This window comes from Scleropages formosus, chromosome 8 (genome assembly GCF_900964775.1).
Source record: "Scleropages formosus chromosome 8, fSclFor1.1, whole genome shotgun sequence".
Classification (NCBI taxonomy): Eukaryota; Metazoa; Chordata; class Actinopteri; order Osteoglossiformes; family Osteoglossidae; genus Scleropages; species Scleropages formosus.
Window position 1 is genome coordinate 6,759,800 of NC_041813.1, and position 22,111 is coordinate 6,781,910.

At 44.9% G+C, this 22,111-nt stretch overlaps 2 protein-coding genes across 35 annotated transcripts in view; one reads left to right on the top strand and one right to left on the bottom strand.

Moving 5' to 3' along the window:
• Positions 1-10,642, top strand: part of ndst2a (N-deacetylase/N-sulfotransferase (heparan glucosaminyl) 2a) — a 74,329-nt gene extending 63,687 nt beyond the window's left edge. For all 15 annotated transcript variants that reach the window (XM_018725053.2, XM_018725058.2, XM_018725052.2 and 12 more), the window contains 12 exons: positions 3,040-3,127; positions 3,768-3,922; positions 4,594-4,779; positions 5,230-5,358; positions 5,738-5,920; positions 6,234-6,330; positions 6,533-6,656; positions 7,083-7,257; positions 7,501-7,671; positions 7,753-7,862; positions 9,123-9,225; positions 9,665-10,642. In XM_018725053.2, coding sequence (XP_018580569.2) covers positions 3,040-3,127; positions 3,768-3,922; positions 4,594-4,779; positions 5,230-5,358; positions 5,738-5,920; positions 6,234-6,330; positions 6,533-6,656; positions 7,083-7,257; positions 7,501-7,671; positions 7,753-7,862; positions 9,123-9,225; positions 9,665-9,790 — 1,647 coding nt within the window. In that variant the 3' untranslated portion in view covers positions 9,791-10,642. The remainder of the gene's footprint in view (positions 1-3,039; positions 3,128-3,767; positions 3,923-4,593; positions 4,780-5,229; positions 5,359-5,737; positions 5,921-6,233; positions 6,331-6,532; positions 6,657-7,082; positions 7,258-7,500; positions 7,672-7,752; positions 7,863-9,122; positions 9,226-9,664) is intronic.
• Positions 10,643-12,537: 1,895 nt separating this feature from the next.
• Positions 12,538-22,111, bottom strand: part of camk2g2 (calcium/calmodulin-dependent protein kinase (CaM kinase) II gamma 2) — a 76,160-nt gene continuing 66,586 nt past the window's right edge. For 8 of the 20 annotated variants that reach the window (XM_018766263.2, XM_018766261.2, XM_029254246.1 and 5 more), the window contains 6 exons: positions 21,982-22,089; positions 19,422-19,544; positions 17,257-17,332; positions 17,038-17,132; positions 16,568-16,816; positions 12,538-14,962 (listed from right to left, as the gene is read on the bottom strand). In XM_018766263.2, coding sequence (XP_018621779.1) covers positions 16,584-16,816; positions 17,038-17,132; positions 17,257-17,332; positions 19,422-19,544; positions 21,982-22,089 — 635 coding nt within the window. In that variant the 3' untranslated portion in view covers positions 12,538-14,962; positions 16,568-16,583. The remainder of the gene's footprint in view (positions 14,963-16,567; positions 16,817-17,037; positions 17,133-17,256; positions 17,333-19,421; positions 19,545-21,981; positions 22,090-22,111) is intronic. The other 12 variants (XM_018766275.2, XM_018766276.2, XM_018766278.2 and 9 more) reach the window with 4 other exon arrangements.

The window sequence follows — 22,111 nt, forward strand, 5'->3', positions numbered from 1 at the left end:
GACCACACAGCTGGAGCTAGGACTCACTGTGGCTCTGCTTTAAATTTTCATCTCCGTGTTTACCATTTGCATTTAATTTAGCAGCTGCTTTTCTCCAAAGCAATTTCCAATGAGCACTAGTGTTAGCAGCCCACACCTTATTCACCCATCGGTGACTTTCTCTTCTATATACACTACTTACAATGAGTCCCTATACCAGTTACGCAAACGCGCACACAATAGGGAGAACGTGCCAACTCGGCACAGAACGAGCAGGGATCGAACCTCATTGTGCCATTCTTGACCCGATACTGTCAGGGAGAGGTCTAGGAACCAGTTTTCCCTCCTCTGGACTGAGTACTTCCAGTACTTCTCCTTTTAGACATCTCTACATTAGCTATGAACTTTGTGGAAACTGCTCACAGATGTTTTCAGAACAAGCCTGCATTGTTAATTTTCTGTTGTTTTTCCCTCGTATCAAGTTCTCCCTCAGTCACCAGTAGTTATTAATCTGGTTCTCTTAGTGGTGCTAGGTCATCGCCCATGGGCCTGCTGCTCAAGGCTGAGTTGAAATAGTGTGCATGTTGGAAAGCATCCCGCTGCTGATGTTGGCGAGGCCCGTGATGTCCTGTTTGTGCTTGTGTTTCGGCAAAAACAAGTGGGAGATGAGGCAGGGCAAAGAGTTTCTTCGTTTACCTGAGTTCCACTGACCCCGTTTTGGCTCACAGCTGTACTCCGGCTGTAGTGCTGTGTGTTGCCTTGGAGATGTGGGCTTTCGCTCTGGCTGGACCCCCTTGATCTCCCCTCCCAGTCCCCCACTCCTTTCCCACACACAAAATGTTTCATTCCTCAGTCCACTTGCTGTGTTAATGCTTAGAGTGTTATTTTGCCCTCAGGATCTCTGCAGTTCTGAGCTTTTATCATTTTTAGTTTAGTTTAGGGTTTTGCTTGTGTTTTGCATCGCTCCCCGCAGACTGCACCCCCTGGTAGAACTGCAGCTCTTAGTGTTTGCTAACTGGTCTTGATCAAAGCAGATGTACCCATATCACAAGGCAGGGAAGAGGGCCGTGTAGGTTAATCTCGCGTTATGTTGGCTTAAAATGTGTCCGCTGCGGGGCTTACTGGGCTCCGGCCCCGAAGTGTGTGTTTTCATCTGAGGAGGCTCACTGATCGTGTGACAACAGACACACTGGGGATGGTGACAGGAAGCTTGGGGACACCAGGGCACTGTCCTTCCCGTAGCCGTGCCTTGTTTACATTGTTTCCTCACGAAATACACTCACTCTTTCTCTCTCACACACACACACACACACACACACACACACACCTGTCTGCTGGCTTGTCATCGACAATGGAGCGTGTGTGGGGCGGCTTGGCTGTCTCGGTGGGAAACGCTAGGAACAGAGCAGAGAGCAGGCCCACCCCTGTGGTGCTGGAGTTGGACGAGAATCCCCATCACCCGCGTCCAGCTTCTGTGCTGCAGTGTGTGGAGCTGTGCAGCTTGAGAGATCACTTCAGAAAGGCTCATTTCGATCCACATTAATATGTATGTGTTTGTTCAGACCCCCCCCCCCCCCCCCCCCATCATGGTTTTCTATTTCGTGTTTCTTACCATAGCACGTCGTTTTATTCCACCACTTTGATGCCACCTAGGGGTTGTGTAGGACAGGCTATTTGTGTACCGCACTCTCATAATGATTGTTGGAACATTTTCATCGCTTATTTGCAAAAATTTGAACTAAATTCAGGAAAAAAAAACTTTGGAAAAGTTGAAACTACATTCTCATGGTGTCGCATGATACTGTTCTAGGAACATTTTGATTTTGGATAATTTTTACATGCTTGCACACAGTGCCTCATTCTGATATCACTGGAATCATGATAAATTGCAAAGGTATTTTCAGCTGAAACAAAGTTTAGTTTGGTGCTTTGCCCTTTAACAGTGTTGCATTCAAACTGCTTGCCTTTCCCCGAAACGGGCCGACCTGCTCTTTCAACAGTGCGTTTACCTTGTTTACGTAGGATTAGTACCCTCCTGCAACATTTTGCAAATTAGCCTGATCCTAGCTTTCCATGACCTAAATGCTGATAAATCTGCTAATTACATCTTGACCGGTTTCGATTATGGTATGGCAGTGGGTGTCTTGCCGGAAAGTTCTGACCTTTCACGGCATTTAACATGGGAAGCAGGGTAATATAGAATTTGCCTGTTTGCATTGCATTATTTACATTAATTTTGAGAGCCACTTTGAAATGGACATATTCTGAAAATGCTGCATGTGATGGTGCCAGAAATGTATGTTTGTTCAGCTGTGTTCCTGATTCGAATGCATTTTCCTTAAAAGCACATTACGTCTCTATGTTGTTGGAGTCGAATTTATTTAAAGCCCATCAGTGGTCATCAAGCTGTCAGACAGACCGGTGACGTGTAAGTCAGTCAGCTGCAAGGAGCAGCTAATTCACCAGCATAGAAACATTTTCTGACAGCGTTCATATGTATTTAAACTGTCCTGTGGCTTCAATTAATTTGTACAGCAACGTCTACAGCTCTTTGATTCTGTTGCCTTTTAATAATGAATTGCCTTCACTGTTGGTGAAAGGACATGGTGGTACAGCAGGTAATGCCAGTGTCTCGCAGTTCCTGTGCTGCTCAGTGGCTTTGTGGTTCAAGTCCAGCTCAGAGTGTGTGGAGTTCGCATGTTCTGTGTGTTTGCACCCTATGAATACACACTGAAGAAAGCAATGGCAAACCACTTCCATTCCCTCCTTTGCTTACTAAACCGCATGAATGGTTGCCAAGAGGTGGCTTTGGCTCAGTAGCACTTCCGTCACCGTCGTCCTCGTCGTCATCATCGCTGTTGGTATATAGTCATCAATGGTAGGACAAGTGAAATCTGACAGTGGGATAGTCAGCTTTACCGCCTTAGTGGCGGGACTGGTACCACAGACGTTAATGCTGTCATTTCACAGCCTTCCTCCTGCAAGTGGGTGCTTGATGATTTCAATCCTGTTGAGTTCTCTTGTGTAAACTGTCAAATTGTTCTTCACTGGGTTTTTCAGGCTCTGCTTAACACTCAGAATAGACTTCGAACCCTGGTCCCCAACTTCACCTTCAATCTGGGCTTTTCTGGAAAGTTCTACCATACAGGTGAGGCTTGCAGGAATAACTGCTCTGGGCTGAGCCGTGTTCTTGACCGCCAGAGGAGAGCACCACCTGACTTGACAGGAATGCAACAGTCAATACAACAGACATGTAGAGGCTGTGCTGCTCATCTCCCAGTCTTTGAGTGAGGTATATCCTCCGATCCCCTCATTTAACACTTCAGCACAGGTTTTTAAGTTTGAGACTAAAGCCCAGCATTGTCTGTTGTGGTGAGTATGACCTGCACTATGTGGTGTCTAAATAGGTCTGACTGACAAGATCCAGCATTTTTTTTTTTTTTTTTTTTTTTTTTTTTGAAACATGAGAATCCATGGCATCACCAGCGATCCCTTAAAGGTCTGGCAGTGTTGTGTTATTAGAGGCTCTTTAATGTTTCGGGTTTTGCCTCGCTGTCTGTCGCCACGGTGTTTTAGAGCTGGCTCAGTGCGCTGTTGTCTCTTCCCGCGCACGTCTGTGTGCCGTCTCTCGCACACGTGACAAACCTCACGCAGAGATGGGTGCTCTCACAAAGGTGATTAAGGTAGTTTTATATATTGTTGAATTTGTGGAGGAGCTGATCTCGGTGTGTCGGATTGTAGTGGATTTGGCAGTAATACGCTGAGATGATGGCCCCGTTCTTCCTCAGGGACTGATGAGGAGGACCGCGGCGATGACATGCTGTTGCAGCACAGGAAGGAGTTCTGGTGGTTCCCCCACATGTGGAGCCACATGCAGCCCCACCTGTTCCACAACGTTACCGTGCTGGCCGAGCAGATGCGTCTGAACATGCTGTTCGCCAAGGTGAGCGCCGAGGCTGGGGTTCTCTTCACCACACTGAGGTCTGCGGGACTCCTTGCACTACAGCACCAGATATCAGTCTGTCCTGCCCACACTTGCTGCTGATGAAACCGGAGAACTTTGCAGGCAAACTAAGACCATGAGGCAGAAAACGGGCAAAGCAAAATTAGGTTGTTCTTCGAGATTCTACCCCCCCCCCCCGAAAAAGATGGTGTCCTGGTAAGAAACACGCCACCAGTAGGTGTAGCCTGTTTCCAACACAGTTTACCACACAGCTCAACAGCATTCCAGTGTGCCACCAGCCTCTGCTCTTATGCCACTGTAGCTGATACCTGTTCTCCATCAAACAATGAAGAGGTACACTGCTGTTAAATGCCTCTCACCACCCCAGTCCATTCCTTTATTTTGTCAGAGTGGAAAGGTGTAGTCAGAGCCTGCACTCCTGATATTCGCACCTTATTTCTGTTAAGGATATTAGTTTTTGTACAGCAATTACTTGTGGAAAATATTTTCAGTGTCTTCTGGTAGTGATGTCATGTTTTCATTCGTTTGGTGACAAACTTGAGTCATTTCTCTTGCATATTGTATTAAATATAGCATGATGTTCTTCGACAGCTCTTTGGTTTGGTGGTGTTTGTCAACTTTGTTATGAGCTGTGCCCCACATGCACACAGGAGCATGGGATTCCCACAGATATGGGCTACGCCGTGGCACCCCACCATTCAGGGGTGTATCCTGTGCACAGCCAGCTGTATGAGGCCTGGAAGGCAGTCTGGGGGATCCGGGTGACCAGCACAGAGGAGTACCCCCACCTGCGTCCTGCCCGCTACCGCCGTGGATTCATCCACAGTAGCATCATGGTGAGCTTGAACGTCCTCACGCCCATGTCCAACTCCAGATCAATACCCCCCCCCCAACCCACAATCTCCAGATAAGCGCTAGGTGACGTTGAACTTGAACTTTAGTCTCTTCAAGTTCCATAACTGATGAATGCACTCAATGAGTAGCTTTTTTTTTTTTTTTTTTTTTTTTTTTTTTTGGATTTGTCACAATGCTCTAGGGTGATTAAATGAGTCATTACTGAGTGAACTTAACATTCTGTGGTTCTCTTTCTCCATCACCATTTTATCGAGATTGGTTACACTTCAGCACCTGGGAAGCCAAACTGTTTTACAGTTTACATGTCTTCTGTCAGTATAAAATTGTTGCATCTACATTTATTCATTTAGCCGATGCTTTTCTCCAAAATGACATGTATCTCTGAGAACAATACTGCAAAGTTTCATCGGTTTATCGACCTCTCCCCATAGGTTCTACCCAGACAGACGTGTGGTCTCTTCACTCACACCATCTTCTACAACGAGTATCCAGGGGGATCCAAGGAGTTGGACAAGAGCATCCGCGGTGGAGAGCTTTTCCTAACGGTGCTGTTGAACCCGGTGAGAGCTCCCAACCTGCTACTCTTTGTTTCTCTTAATAGAGGAACACCAGGCCACAGGTCTTCAGAACTAAACAAGCACCTAGTGGCACTTGTTAAAGATGAAAGCGATCAGTTTTTGTAAGCAGCTGACGACACCTGTTCGGTTAAAAATGTGAACATCTCTGGAAACATCACCCGTACAGACCTTTATCCTTCTTGTAAGCTCGTCGTCTTGTGTTTAACCCAGTAAAAGTACACCGGAGAGGAGATGGGTGTAGGGGCTTAGGGTTGCACTCGTTTGCACTACATCCGTCTTCGTGCATTTAAGAATGTGATGTTTTGTATCCGATCTTGTGTGTTGATGCTGCATGACCGCTATGTTTTCAACCTCTCTCTAGATCAGCATCTTCATGACTCACCTGTCGAACTATGGCAATGACCGGCTAGGCCTATACACCTTTGAGTCCCTGGTGAAGTTTGTGCAGTGCTGGACAAACCTGCGGCTGCAAACGCTGCCTCCAGTGCAGCTGGCTGAGAAGTACTTCCACATCTTCCCTGAAGAGAGAGACCCCTTGTGGCAGGCACGTTTAATAAGTTGTTCAGCACCTGCTGCAAAGTTTGATTTTTACACCCTTTTCAACACACTTAAAAGTACGAACCTTTGCTTAATGTAACTTGATCATGAAAAGTATTTAAGGAACAGCAGGTCTGATTTTGTCTCCAGTTTGGTTTAAGTTCAACTAAAAAGGTGTAACCTTTTGGAATTTGTACATGCATAAACAGTTGTTCCCCCATAATTCATACCTGCTAAACATTTTCTCAAACCAGTTTTCGCCACTCGGAGTGATTGCTCGGGAGTTCAGACAGGGTCAGTAACTGTGCCTTTCTCTTTAGAATCCTTGCCACGACAAGAGACACAAAGACATCTGGTCTAAAGAGAAGACCTGTGACCGGTTACCAAAGTTTCTGGTCATTGGTCCACAGAAAACAGGTGCAGTCCGCATTTAAAAAATACTGTATAATGCTGAAAGACTGATTGGAGTATTCAGAAAAGTTTAACCAATAAATGGTAAACCAGGAGATTTTTTTTTTTTTTTTGTTGAGCATGACTTCTGTGGCTTATGCAAGTCTATTGAGTGAAATAAAAAGTATGAATGGGACTCTGATTTTGAATTATGCCATTTCCCTTGTAGGTACCACAGCACTACATTCGTTCCTTAGCCTACATCCTGCTGTTACTGCCAATTTCCAAAGCCCTGTCACTTTTGAGGAGATACAGTTCTTCAACGGACCCAACTATCATAACGGCATCGACTGGTAACCACATCTCTTAGATTTTCTTGGCAGTTCTCTTACCTCAGATCGCACGATGGTTGATCATTTTGAGCACGTAGACTGACATAACGGCTCGCGACTCAAGGGGTCAAATCAAACACCCTTCAGGGTCCCAATCCCCAACCAGTGCGTTTCTTTGTTTTACCGCTCTCTGTGGACTGCTTTTAGTGGGCACTTGGTAGACATAAATTGTTGCCTTTAACCTTCTATTCTTTTTTTCAACAAAGCTTTATAAACATTATTAGGAAAGAATGTTTTAGGTAAACGGTGTCCAGTGGTACAAGTGTTCAGTTACATATTGGTGGGTTGTTGAATGTAGACTTTGTTCCTGGTTTTCTGTTTTCTGTCCTACTCAACCTCTTATTAGTAGGGGGGATCTTGAATGACACTTTTCTGTTATCCTTGTAGGTACATGGACTTCTTTCCCTTCCCCTCCAATGCCAGCACAGACTTCATGTTTGAGAAGAGTGCCAACTACTTTGACACGGAGGTGGCTCCCAAACGAGCAGCCGCCCTGCTGCCCCGAGCCAAGATCCTGGCAGTGCTCATCAACCCAGCTGACCGGGCATACTCCTGGTACCAGGTGAGTCCCTCCTTCCAGCTCACAAGTTTACATTTGTACAATGGAAGGTTGGCTAAAAACTGGTTTGCTCTGCTTTTGTTGTCATGCGTTCATAAAACTATTGTGGTTTCATAACTCTAAAACTTTGATGGATTGTGATACCTTTTCTTTGTTCCTTCGCTGTTAAATGGTAGAGGCTTGTTAGGTGTTTGATGGGGGGGGCTGTTGGATAGTTTTTCACTCTCTATGCTCCTGTCTCTTCAGCACCAGCGGGCCCATCAAGACCCCGCAGCCCTCAACTATACCTTCCACCAGGTAGTGACAGCTGGGCCCACATCCTCACCCGAGCTCCTGACCCTGCAGCGCCGGAGCCTGGTGCCAGGGGCCTACGCTACACACTTAGAGCGCTGGCTTCGCTACTACCAGCCCACCCAGGTACCACCCTAATCCAGCTGCTCAGCAGACGAGAATGATACTCAGACTTTCTATGTGTAACCTTTGACCCCTCTCTTTTAGCTGTTTATAGTGGATGGAGCCCAGCTGCGCTCCAACCCTGTGCAAGTTATGGATGGTGTCCAGAGGTTCCTGGGTGTCACCCCCATCTTCAACTATACCCAGGCGCTGATGTAATTACATGTCACTCTGTTCCCATCTCTCTTGTTTATTGGAATAGACTTGTACCTCAGCTTACAAGCACAAAGATTACTGGAAGTCTGTTTACTTTCAGTCATTCATAAATCTTCTATATCAAAATCAATAAAATCTTAATAAAACAGCTTAATCCCTGTATGTATTAACAGGTTAGGTTCTGTTAGAAACATCAGGTGAATTTTTAATTCATTTTAACGTTAAGATTTTGTAAACATTCTATTTTCATCAACAGCTCATACAGTGCAGGGTCTCAGTGTTCATCTATGCTGGAAGCACAGGGTGTGAGATGGGGAACCCCATGGGTGGGCCACCAGGTTATTTACATTTACATGTATTCATTTAGCAGATGCTTTTTTCCAAAGCAATGTACATCTCATAGAAAATACAACTTGTACTTTACCTTAGAAGAAAGAGACATAGCTGCAGATGTGACTAAGTACAGTTAGTTTCCTTCACTATGTGCACCGACGTTCATCGCGCAAGTTTCACTATTTCGCTATTGTTTATTAAGATGAAGCAACAGTAAAGTCGCCTTTAAACAGACTAAAAACGTATATGTAGTGTTTACCATCTCATATTCACTGTGTCCTGCTTCACACATGCAAGACAGTCGCATGTTACTTCATGTGTTACTTCTGCTCTTAAGGTGCCAGAGAATAAAGAAACAGTGGAGTAGAGTAAGTGAGCTGGAAAAAGTAGTGACAAATATTTCACTTAAAAATCCTATCTGTACTTTACCGGCCAGGAGGAAGCAACTGATTGGTGAAAAACATGATTGTCAGCATCTGGCCACTTTGAGTTTTGCAGTCAAAAAAGTTTGCCCACATACCTCTCCTTATTCACTGGAGTGTTTCTGTAAAGGTTCTGGAAACAGCTAGAATGAATGAAATTCAGAAAATGAAATCTATGCGGAAAATCAGCGAAACACTGTGAACCACCCCCTTCTGAGTGCGTTTTACTGTCGATTAGTGGGGGGAAAATAACTGAACAGGCCATTTTTGGTGTGCAGTAGAGATATTTTAGAAAGTACAACAGGGAAGAAAATGCAATTAAGAAAAAAAATTGGAAATACTTGAGAATTTGGAATTCTGATGTTCATAACCTAAGGTACTTTTGTAATTTTTGGTGTAATTATGTTTGAATGTGAACTATACATATTTACTGTATCTGTCCAAAGCTTTCTCCTTCTCATCCTCCTGGGACCCTCCTCCCATATGCTTTCTTTTCTGTTTTAGGTTTGATGAAAGCAAAGGCTTCTGGTGCCAGAAAACGGAGGGCAGTCGCCCCAAATGCCTGGGGAAGAGCAAGGGCAGGAAGTACCCAGAGATGGGCACAGAGGTATCGGTTATTTCACCCTTATTTGTCACCACTGAGTGGTTCTGGCTTGTATTGGTTGTGCCTGCATCCAGGGGTTGACGGGAACACTGCGTGAGAGAAACGTTGCATGTAATATTGGAATCGTAGAAACACCCCTTTTTTTTATTATTAAAACAGAGCTTCAATTTTCCTGTCTTACAAATGTGGTTAACCTTTTCCCTTTGCTTAACACTTTTATTCAGATTGGTTTCTAATGTTCAGGGTTTTCTGTAATTGGCGACACCTGGATTTCATAACGATCCTTCAGCATGACAAACTGCTCCAGGTTAACGCTCCTTAGTGGAGTTATTTCTGTGATGTAGAACGGTCCTGCACGAAAAGGAAAAGAGGAGCAGTAGGTGCGCTCAGTAGATGTTCTCAGCCCTTTGTGCTCCCTGCTGATGGTTCTCCTGTGTTGCAGACGCGCTCCTTCCTGACAGAGTACTATCGTGAACACAACATGGAGCTTCTGAAGCTGCTGAATCGGTTGGGGCAAGCACTGCCATCCTGGCTCAGGGAGGAGATCCAGAACACAAGCTGGAGCTGAGTGGAACCTCTACTAGGAGTCTCACTGGGAGGATGGAGACTGGGGGCCAGGAGCTAGCACACTCCCGAGCTCAAATTGCCACCAGAGTCCATGAACCTCCTCTTGTTTCGCTGGAGAGGAGCAGCATGGGAGCTGACGTAGCTTTGCAGCAGCAAGGGATAAAGCGGGCCTGCCGGACATACGTACACATGCAGTATATTTTTCCACATTTGGAGTTGGCACTGCACTGGCTCAGTTTGGACTTTGTGCTCTGTGATTGGGTTGTAAGCAAAATAACCCCTAGCCCCCCACCACCACCACAAAGACTTAAGCAGGCAGGAAACACTACAGGTTGGCAACACAGAATGGAGGCATGAGCCTCATCATGCATTTATTGTGAAGAACAATTGTAAAACATTGTACATTTTTGAATCTGTTGTATATTTTGGGTTTGTCTCTGAGGACAGAACAGATATGGACTAAGAGGAAGGCCTGCGAACTGAAGTCAAAAGTAAAGCAGCCTGTGAGCTCTTCCTCATTCTACTCCTCCTGTCCATTCAAGGAGAGCCTCTGATGAGCATTGCTATAGCTCTGCCCCCCCCCGTGGACGTTCTCTGCTGGCCACTCTCTCTGGGACCAGACCACTCTACAGATGCGCACACATATCTACAGACAATCAAACGTTTAAATAGAGCCTTGCATGCTCACTGAGTGGGGCAGGAAACAAGGTGGAGATGTATTTCCACCCTCAAGGACATGAACTGTATGGGAGTCACTGTGAAGCTGTGGTGAGACTTTCAAAAACAAGGAGCTGCTCTTTTTTGTGTATTTTGTAAAAACGGTCTTAAAAAAAAAAAAACAAAAAAAAGAAAGGGGGGAAAAAAAGAGAAAAATACCAACGCAGTATCACCTCTAATAAACACATAAAGAGGTTGGGAAACTCCTGTGTTCTGCTTCGTTTGTGCAGTGTCTCTTGGGTGATGCGGGAGTAGCTTAGTGTCACGTTTTAACTGTGAACAGCTCGAGATGCTTGTGCCAGATCTTTGAGGGGTTTGTCCCACACAGCCCTTCTACCTGTTCATTCCTCAGCTTCTCTGCTTGGAGAGCCATGAAGACTCAAATGGATGGATCTTGAGCTGCAGGTGCAGCTATCGCCGATGTTGCGGCCTGCAGCCTTTGGAGTTTAGAGCCTCAGCAAGTTTCTCCACATCAGTTCTAGTGTGAGCCAGAACACCCTTCAAACCCTAAGGTGTGGTTTTCCACATACATCAGGGTAGAAGCTATTTTGTAGTTGTAGCTGGCCAATAAGCACTGATTTATATACGCTGTTGATCACACCATCATGATGAATTTGTGAAAAATGTTTGACACATCTTGTGCATTAATCAGAATCTTACCGTTAACGAGGGACTCGACCTCCATTCTGATGGTTGTGAAGTATTTCATTGCCCAGGGACCTTGAAGATTGCAGGATACATTGCTTGAAAGTGCCCATTCATCACTTGTGCTGTGAAGGTTCAATCTGATGCTTCAGTGAATAAGTGCAGAAAGAACGCAAGTTAGTGATTTTATCGTTCGTTAAGTTGTATTGCACTACGGTACGGAAGCCGTTCGTGAATGTTACTTTCACAACGTAATTGAAAAGTGTACGAACGTGAAATTGAATTTGAAAACTTTTAAATGAAACCAACCTGAAAAAGTACAGTAATGAAACAAACTGTTAAACATCATGAAACTGAGCAGTGCTGGAGATTTCTTTTAGCACCTTTGCTGTCTGTTTTTTGCGATGCTCTTTCACTGGCAGGTTGCGCACACATCCTACCAGAGCTACTGAGAGATCTGCAAGAAGCACAGGTCCAACTTGGAGGTAAGAATGGCAGTTCTGCACTTCGGAAGTGTCACTTCTCTGTGTATCATACCTGTACTGCTGACTGCTTGCCTCCGTATCAGTGAGTACAATAAGCAGCTGACTTTGAGCACATCACTGTAGTATTCAGTCATCACTCAAGGAGAGGAAAGGTGTGACGTGTGGGACATCTCTCATCGTTTAACCTTTGGTGGAGAAGTCATTGATTTTTAAAATGATCCAAACAAATAGCAAAGCCATTTTTCAGCAACTGCAAACTGTCATAAAATTTAGCTTTTGCTGCTAATGTGGTTTTATGACAGCGATGTGTGACTGAAAGTTGTTTTAAAATGTGCTTCCTGAACCTGGCTTACGGTCACAGGGCTGACTGGTTTAGGATGTAAGACTTCACTGAGAACTTCTAAATTTCCATTTTCTACTTTCCCCAAAATGTTCTTTATTACACACTTCCCTTACAAAATAAGCGTTAATTGTTCCTGGAATTCTGCTTATAAAGTGAATTCTCATTATTTAGATGGGGAAAAGAGACTTTCCCCTCACTGACCAAGTGGATATGCAGCCCAGAGGGAGGCGGCGCTGATTTTCGAATGCGGACGGAGCAGCCGGACACACCGTCTGCGGTAAGCCATGTGAATCACAAACCATTTTCGCTCCACAAGAGAGAAATTTTACTAAGTAGATGGAAGAAAATACCCTTAGATATGATAACTTAGTATTTTGAGTTAATTTCTTATAAGGTGTGTCATGTGGTGACAGCTCATGTAACCAGGTTCTTCTATGACCATTTGTAAGAGAAGGAAACCCGTAGCTCTTGTTCTTTGGGTGATTCTATCAGCCCTGACAAAATCACAACACACACACTGTTGAAATATTTTTATTAAATACTTTCAGATCAGTTTTCAATAACAAAGCTGAGGACCTACAAACATTCAAACGAACACTGGGTAAGTTTTAAATTCATGGTTTATTCATCATACGATCATGCAGAATCCAGCATCCAATTTAAAACTCAAGAGTATATATGTAGCCCCATAGTATACTGTTACAATGCAATAAATTTACTAATAAGGAGGGAACATACCAAGCTAAGGCTTTTTTCAATTTGATGTATCACTTGTATTTTCAACTGCGCAGTTTTCATTTACCTCAGATGCAACTAACATAGATTTCCATTGTATCAAGTAAACACAGACAGTGAAAAATATTTACCAGAAAGTAGACATGCATATTTCCTTCGAGTAAAACTGCATCTATGATTGTTTTCTTTTTTTTTTTTTTTTTCCTCCTGTTCAATTCAGAGACTTAATTTTGTTTTCAGTATCTTGTTTTTGGATATAATCACTTCCAACCGGTATAGTTAAGTAACTTGAAGGGTATTTATTTTTTAGTGTCATACCCCCCCCCCCCACATTCACTTCCGATTTTGCTGAAGTAAATGGCGCATTATCTTGTACTCTTCCACGCAACACATCCTTGGCTCTGTGCGCATCTACACACACAATGAATGAAAGAAACATCACCAGGCAGCACAGCCAGAACCCACAGCGCAAGTCAAGATAAACATATCACATTTTATAGTACTGTACATTGCGTCATTGCGGAGACACAGTGTCACGGTATTAATGTGTTACGGCTAACGGTGTGTTGTACAAAGTAGGGTGATGGGGGGCCAGGACTACACCCAGTAGGGGCTTTCTCTTCCCCTCCAACAGCTTTGCAAGGCTCTCGCAGGCTACGATGGGGCTGTTTGGAACGTGACGGTGAGAGGTACGCTGAGCCCCAGTCCCCCAACATTGCAACTGACACACTACAACACAGTGAAAACAGTGTTCCGATGTTCAGTCAACACGGTGATATGTCTTGTTCTTAAAGGGAACATTTAGTTCGAATGGGTGAGCGGGTGCAAAATGTCTCCTTTCTCCATTCTCAACCATCCCCAGCCCTCTGAGTTTGGAGGAGTGTGGAGGAGTGTGGAGCTACGCGCTGTTCCGCTACGCTGCGCAGCACACTTACCTCGCTCACTAGGGCTGAGGTCTAAGCTTTGCCTCCCTCTTTATCCTTCGTTATTTACACCACGAATGAAAATCAGCTACTCAACAGGACACAGAATTAACTAATACGGTACATAGTCGGGGCCCCTGCTGCCACCGTGCACCACTCTGGCTGACATTCATGTGACCACCCACATCTGTTCCTCCCCTATGCTGCTGTGTCTAGAAACAACCAGAATGAGAAAGAAGGGCAGAGGACAGACACCGTTGGTCCTTTGGGGCGCCATTAAGCAAGCTGCCCCCCACCCACCCACGAATCGGTGGCCTTTCGCGTGAGAGACAGGATCGTGGGAGTAGGGGATAGGTATCAACCTGAAGCTGCAGAAGAGTCCACCGGAGGGCCCGCGGCCTTGAGTCTCGGGTCCGATCACGGTACTAAACAGCGCAGATAAGGGAACTGGGGTGGCGGTACGAGGCCTAAGCGAGGGCTCTCAGCCATGGGACAGTAGTACAGCTGCCTTAACATTACGTCGTTAGTTCCTCTACTCTGCAACTTCAGGTTGTGTGCAGAATGGCAGACTGGGGCTCAGGACAGAGGAGACACACAACTGCTCCCTTTCCCCCACCCTCCACCTTGTACATCTATACATGTCTTAAATTAAAAAATGAATTTGCTTTAAACACAAAATACTTCCAAATACAGCATCATTGAGGAGACAACACACAGAATACAAAACTTACCCCACCCCCTCTCAAAATAGTAAAACAATATCAAATACCTACAGTCTACACTTTGGTGCTTTTAGTTATGTTAACACAGTTAAAAGAACTTCTGCCCTACTTTACTGCTGACGTTTCCATTCAAATCTAGATATGCATTTAAGATTAAAAAAAAAAAAAATTAAATTACCTGAAACTAAGTGGGGGTGAGTTTGTTAAAAACAAAACTGCAACAACTTCAGCTCCTGTTGTCCATTTACTTACAGGTTATGTCAATTCTGTTACATTTAAATGTACTGTTGTGTGTATGTGTGTATATATCAATACTTTTAAACACCCTTTGGACAGCATAGATGGCCAAAAAAATTCCATGAAAGGGCACCACGGCACCCCCATGCGGGCACCACAAACATGCACCGTCCAGAGGGCGTAGCCAGCACCACAGCCGGCCCCCCACGTCAGCAAGGTTGTGTTGTATATGTGGTGGTGGTCGCTGGGCGCTGTAGGTTTTGATTTTAAAATGTGTTAACCTTCAAGGTGTCGTCCTGCCAGGCTCCCGGCGCTAATCCCACCTCGGAGAAGAAACACTCCAGTCAACATGAGAATTCGTGTGACCTGCAGGAGAGAAGAGGGCTGGTGAACATCACTGAGTCAGGCAGCAGACAGGAGAGATGGAGCTGTGTGGTGTGAAAGCCAGTGCACGACCTAGTCCAAGGTACACAGCCCAGCTGTTAAAACATGAAAATGAATTATTGAACGTGAACATCTTATACATCACTGCACTAAACTCTCATCTGCCAGACTAGATATTTCTGTCTTTAGTGGTCAAGAACTTTACAGGAACCACTGGATTTCAGATGAAAACAGCATAACGTTAATCCTTGATGATCCCGGGTGCACATTTGAATCGAGGTCCTTTTTCCAACATCAGAGATGCTATGGTCCACTTCAGTGTTTAAAGTACCAGACTTCATACCATTTTGTTTGTCAGCTGAGCTAAAAAAAACCCCAGCTTAGAAGCTACTGGACAGTCTGACGTTCCAGACATAAATTCAAGTAGTGTCAGGACAGGTGGTCCGTACAGACGATGTGAGGAGCGGCTTTAAAACCCACTCTCAGCATCTCCTACACACCACTGGATTCCAATCGTTTCTTTTCTGGTGGTCTCTCTCCGGACTGCTGACTGCAGGGCTCTGTGCCCGAATCAGGCAGGCGCAGTAACCCATCACCTTGCTACAGACGGGTCCTCAGAATAAAGGTAACGACCCTTTCCTAAAAGGTGACCGCTTCAGTAATGTGTTGCATATTTACATTTAACTGCATATAAAGCAAAGTAAATCGTACTAAATGTAAAAGGGATATTTCATTCGCTTAAGTGAAAGAATTTGCCGATGCTGAAATAGCAATTGGACTGAATACAAATTCCTGAAGTTGCTTGTGGCAATAATAAATTAAATCAGTGTAAAATTTGTACTTACTAAATTTTAACATTGCAGATAGTGAATTTATACCAGATATATGGATCAGGGGCTGTAATTTCTTCAGCCTTTTATTATGGTCACTGTTTGAACAGAAGTTGTTTTCCATTCACAAAAAGAGAGAGCGATTTCAGGTACTGCAGCCCTTGTTAGCACTAAGTGCTGGTTATTTGATAAATTACGCAGCAAGTCGCCAAGTTCCTTATTGTGCTTTCTGGTTATGGTCCCCCTGTGCAGCAGTTTAATCAATGCATGGAGGCTGTTCCACAGCAGGATGTTTTCTTCCAGGAATCTTATAAAGGAAAATACAAGTTGTGCTCAGTATAGCATCTGTACAATTTCAATACTCAAAAAATTGAGACTTGTCAGAGATTTGAGTATGCAAGCGGTGTATAGGCAGGCCCCGGATTATGAACGAGTTCGCAGTCTGTCGGAACAGTTAGGTACTGTTCATGTCTACTGTTGGTGTCTTAGTATAGTGTATACCTTTCTATTCATAAAACATTAAACACTTCCAGCTACACCAATATAATACATTAATTATTGTTATTGCATTGTAACTAATGTTCGTAACCCCACGGACTGCCTGTATACAAGAACGGCTGCTGTCTGTGAACATTGAGAGCACTAACAAAGAGGTCACAGCTTCCCTGCTCAGTGTTTGACTGCTGTCAACGACCCAGTAAAAAAAAAATTCAGTGGAAATAGGCTATGGGGCACAGTAGGAGGTGTGCAGGAGTACCTGTGCCCAGCAGGATTCACTGCAGGGGGGCAGCAGGGGCGCCAGAGCAGTGGAAGTGCACGTTGAGCCACTTGGAGTCACGGCGGTGCCACACGCGCGTCTCCTCCGACTGGCTACTGCGCGGCCGGCCCTGGCTATCGATGTACTGCGTCAGGCGGATGTAGGCAATGCAGGCGGCGTCCTCGCCAATCAGGTGCACGTGGGGGTTCAGGATGGTGGTGTGGACGGGCTTGCTGTTCTTACTCAACACTGAAAGAGAGGGAGTGCAGCAGCGCATGCTATGTTTGACACTTTTCCCCAAAGCAACTTATATTATTTACCCCTTTATACAGCTGAGTAAGTACTTGTTCAAGGGTACTACAGCCCAAGGTGGGGTTTGAACCTGCACCCTTTGGGTCCAAAGGCAGTAGCACTTACCACTACGCTACCCGCTCTCCCTCAAGTACAATATGTGTCACACATCTACTTACAGTTCTCAAAGTAAAACTTGTGGAAATCCATGCCCTCCACCAGATTCCCAAGTGCTTCTGGTTCAAAGGAGGTCAATCCAGGGTCACAGATTCTCCTGAAAGAAGGTCACGTGATAAGTTGCAGTCTCCGCTGCTCACGACAACCTGCCGTTAAGACAGTTGGAACAGAGGAAGACTGACTTGGTGCTGTATGGTGTCACCGAAAGAATCATTACTTACGTATAGGCTTCAAAGTCCCCATTGTTGATGGCTTCGATCAGCTGTTCCGTGATCTTGATGATTTCCTGCTTGCGAGCTAGAAATCGGAAGTAGGAGAATGTCAGAATGACTTGTAACACCCAGATGTAAAACTTATTTAGCTGATGCTTTTCTCCAAAGCAATTTATATTGTTATGCTAACTAACATTTTCCCATTTATACAGCTGTGTGATTGTTACTTGAGGGTAAATACTTTACTCAAAGGTACTACAGCAACAGGTGGGATTCAAACCTATGTGACCTTCAGAGCTGCAGCCAACAGCTCTAATCGCTCTGCTACCTACTAGGCCATCACTGATGAAAGAGAGCAAAAACCGTCTTCATTTCACAACTAACCTGCAGCAGAAGTTCAGCTCAAAGTAAAGAACACAGTCCTGTCGCGTCAGAAAATTGAGCACCAAAATCATCTCTTCCTGTACAATCAAGTCTGTGTGACAAACATTCCAGCTACACACATCTGAAGATAAATTGGAAAATGTACCTCAAGTTGTGCTTTTCACATAATCTGCAATTACACACCTAAACTGAGTAGGGATGTAGGACAATTCAGTCAACAAGCAGCATTCTAAAGGATTTTGTAGAGCGAATGCTTATAAGTTTAATGTACATGCAGCTGTGGTGTGTCTTATAAAGCTACATTTTTGTCCCATTATCTGGTCATTTTTTACTGCATCTACAAAGCACACCACAGTGCCACATAATGTGTTGCAGACCGCCTACTGTTAATATTAACAGTTTCACAGCAAAAATCGCCGCATTACATCAGCAATGGGTGTAGTAAGAAATGTTACACAAGCTTTAATACCACCACATTCTTATAGCTATAGCCGAGACTTTTACAGAACCTCCCTAGGAAACAGAGGTTTGAATACTAATGTTATTGACTGTATAGATAATAAAGCAAAGTAACCGGATGCTGATGAATATTGCACAGGTTGTACCCTGCCTTCTGCACCATGGTTCGGAAATAACCTATGGACCACCAACACCCAGCAAAAGACCGGTGAATATAGCAAGGGAGGTCTTCTCTTATTAAACTTTTGACAAACAGGCTTCTTGTGCCAATTGTGTTTTTGTAAGTTAAAAACAGCACATACTCAGAAAAACAGCTCATTAGTGTTCCCAAAATTAAACAACCGTTGCTTCTGTATGCATCAGAGTTGGTGCCGTAGATCACACAAATTAAAAGTAATTCACAGCTATAGCCACTCGAGCACACAAACTGGTCATCCCTAAAATAGAGGAATTATTAGCCAAGGTTATGAGTATGAAGCTCCTAACAGCAGTAGGCAGCAGCAGCAAGGGGAACCGTGGACCTTCTCAGTCATCTGCCACACAGAGGCTGGCCACTTCGGACCCAGCCACCCCCAACACAAAGCAAAATACAGCAATAGGGCACTGAAGCCCACTTGTGCCTAATGGCAGCCAAACAGATTAAATCACAGGCTAGTTAGGAGTGCTGATGTAACTGAAATTGTTTTTAAAAAAAAAAAGGGGGGGGGGGTTTCCTCACCTATTACACGCAATTATAAACAGAACATCAACTTTGAAAGTGGATCCCGTGGATCCCATACTTAGGCACATTATGTTGAAATAAAACACTATTGCAACACTGTATTTTTCTATATGTAGCTGTCTTAACAGTCCAAACCCCTTCTTCAAAAGCACTACTGATCAGTCCTTAAATTCCTACTGCTGAACATCAGTTTTTCAGCAGCTGAGAAGTCTACTCGGATGTATTAGTCTTATCAGTTTGAATGGAATACTTTCACAAATAATTTTGAGGAACAATTTGTGCAAAATCACAGCAGTGCTCAAGGACCACATTACTGTGCCATCCATAATTTTAAAATTTATAATGAAACCTGGGAACCTCCAATAAATAGTACATTATTAATATTATACTATATATTGAATAATAAAACATAGCTTGTGTGTCAATGTCACTGTTTGAATGTGAAATTGGGTCAGACAAAAAGGGAACGCCGAGGAAACCTGCTAGCAGGTGCTGAAGCGGCACCTCTGTTATTTTGCTACAATCGACAGGTGGACGGGATCAGCGTGTTAGAAGAAGGAGCATTTGAGCACAGTGCCCCTCAAGACAGCCAATGCAGCCCTGAACTTACACTGCTGCGTGCTGCTGCCCCCTAGAGGCACGGTGGCAGCCCCCGGTTGAGCATGCTCTAAATCGGGACAGGAGGCCTGTCCTGAACTGTTCCATGCAATGCGCTTTACATCATGCGTGGCAGCTGGAAAACACAGCACAAAGATTAACATAAAAAGTGGACACACACACATGCACTCACTGTTTGCAGCAAAGAAAAACACGGGCACACAAAACCAAAAAAAAAAAAAAAAAAAAAGAAAAACCTAATGTTAATAGCAAAGCAACAGAAATAAAATACAAGACAACAAATATAATAGGTGGTTTAAAAAACAACCATCCATCTACAGCACCCATGTGCTGCAGAATGGAGCATCCAATATGCAATGTGTATCTGGGCCAGAGGCTGCTCATTTGTACATTGACTGGCCTTTACTGCTCTCTCTCTGCAGCTGTTGGAGTGGTAAACAGAGTGAGGTGGGAAACTGCCAGGGGCAAAAACAGACCACCCACAGAGGCAGTGCTGAACACTGAAAAACAATGCACTGATAAAGGTCACTTGAAATTCAGCTAATTGGTGCTGGAACACATGACCAAGCAAGCCAACAGGGGGCAGCAGTTAGCAACAACACAATTTATGGAGGGGAGGTGAGGGTGGGCAGCTATTGGGACTGGGACTGGGGAAGATAGATCTCAAACACCAGAAACTCTTCCCCTTGCGGCTCTGACAGCAGTAACACTGCCACTGTCCAGCATCCTTCCCTGTCCATCTGCTCATGTCAGATGGAGAGATAAAAGTGAGAAGGTTGTTTGGCTCTGCAAGGTCATCCTCATTCTCTCCGTGACTGAAAACGGAGAGACAATGAAAGAGAGAAGAGAGGGGGAGCCAATTCAGGCTAGCAGAGAACAACTACCAGCCCATTATAGGCTGAGGCAGGACAATCTGCAGGGGGTCAGACAGCAGCCCGCAGGAATTCATTGCTTGGCACAGGTTTTAGGAGTGAACTTTGTACCTTCCACTCGCTTCTATTGTGAGCCCTTGTTTCACATGAGTCCAGTGGAACAGCAGATTTCAGATTCCCAGCAAAGTTTTAAAGCTGGAATGCACATGGACTAGTGCTCGAGTTCCTTAGGGTTTGTCAGAAACGAACAGGCACACGAACACAAGGATAAAGGGGCAGGGAGACTTTCTGGACACACTCATTGCTCAGTGGAATGAAGCAAACAAGATGGGGGCAGTTTTTTGTGATGAGTCAAATCAGAAGGACATTGACTTTATGCAGAAATGCACACAAACTGTCTGCAGTAATCTGAAAAAAAAGAGCTGAAACATTAATATTCTGAATATTATATTTTTGGCACAAAAACAATGCTTTAATCCACCCCAATGCAGGGCACGGTTGAGGTCCTATGCAGCAGACATGAAGGAAAATTGCCAGCACTCAAAGTCACGTGCCCTCCAAGCCATTGCCCATCTGCCACTGACTGCACGCAGCAAAAGGAGGAGCTAGACAACAGTCCTGTGGAAGACGTACATAGGATGCGTGTCCCGCGGCTCGTTCCGCACAAGTCAGAGTCCGGAAGCTTCAGCAGCTTGACGACGCCTGCGCTCGTGACAGCAAAGTACAAGTGACACCGCCACTGTTCAACACACACAGATGCTTACATAGAGGATTATGGACTGAAAAAGAACAGATTAATTCAACACTCGGCACTTTGCGTGCCAGCCCAGATCCTGTTGGCTGCAGATGGCTTGCAGAAGCAAGCTTATGAGAAAATGGAAGAGCAAAGATCCAGATAGGGATGCCAAGAAAACCTAGGAAGAGAATAGTCAGGAGTGAACACAGTACAGAATCTGCCTTTCCCTACCTGTTGATTTGTTAAGACGGTGGGGGGGAACATGAAAACTCCAGAGAGAAACGGACAATAGCGTAAGGGGACGCCACGTTAAACCAGGAGGGTCTGATGTATGCAGCTTCTAAACTTTTCATTTGCAGCATGTGCTTAGAAGACATGTATACAGCTGTCACTGCCTAGAGCTGGATGGAGCTGTGTGGAATCACAGCCTACGGAAGTGGAGAAGTGTCAAGGACACTCCAGTTCAGCCTGCTCAAGTGAGAAGGTGGGGCAGGCTTAAAGCAGGATATGGCAATGCCACAGAAGCGAAGGTTAGCTAGACATGCGAACCCCTGTTCGGGGTCAACTCGTCGGCAAAGTGACAAAGGCAATCGTGGAGGTTAGGTGCTTGGGGTTCTGAAGACATTGTGACATCAGCAAAAGACCTAATGTTGCAGGCCTTTATCATGAAAGAGGGCTGTCTCTAAGAGCAGGTAAGTACTTGTCTTGACAGGTAAGGACTGTTGAGGGAGTAGAATGTGGGAAGTGGCCAAGAGGCTCATTTGGAGACAAAACAGAAGGTAGAAGGACGCGAAGACCATGTATAGTAGAGTGGGCAAAGGAAATCATTGGGTCTCAATTCCATTAGAGGAAGGAGCTAGAGGTAAGGTGTAGGGGGTTCTATATTCTCAGAGATATCAAGAGTGATAGTGAGGAGCAGTGGGTTGGGAGAGTATCACACTTACTGGCTGGTGGACACTGGGGTGGTTCAACCTGAGCAGCCGGCTCCTCGCTGGCGCTGCACTGGCTCACCACTGCACTGTCGCTGCTAGTGCCGCTGGCCGGCGCGGCTGCTGCCGAACCCAGCCAAAGAGA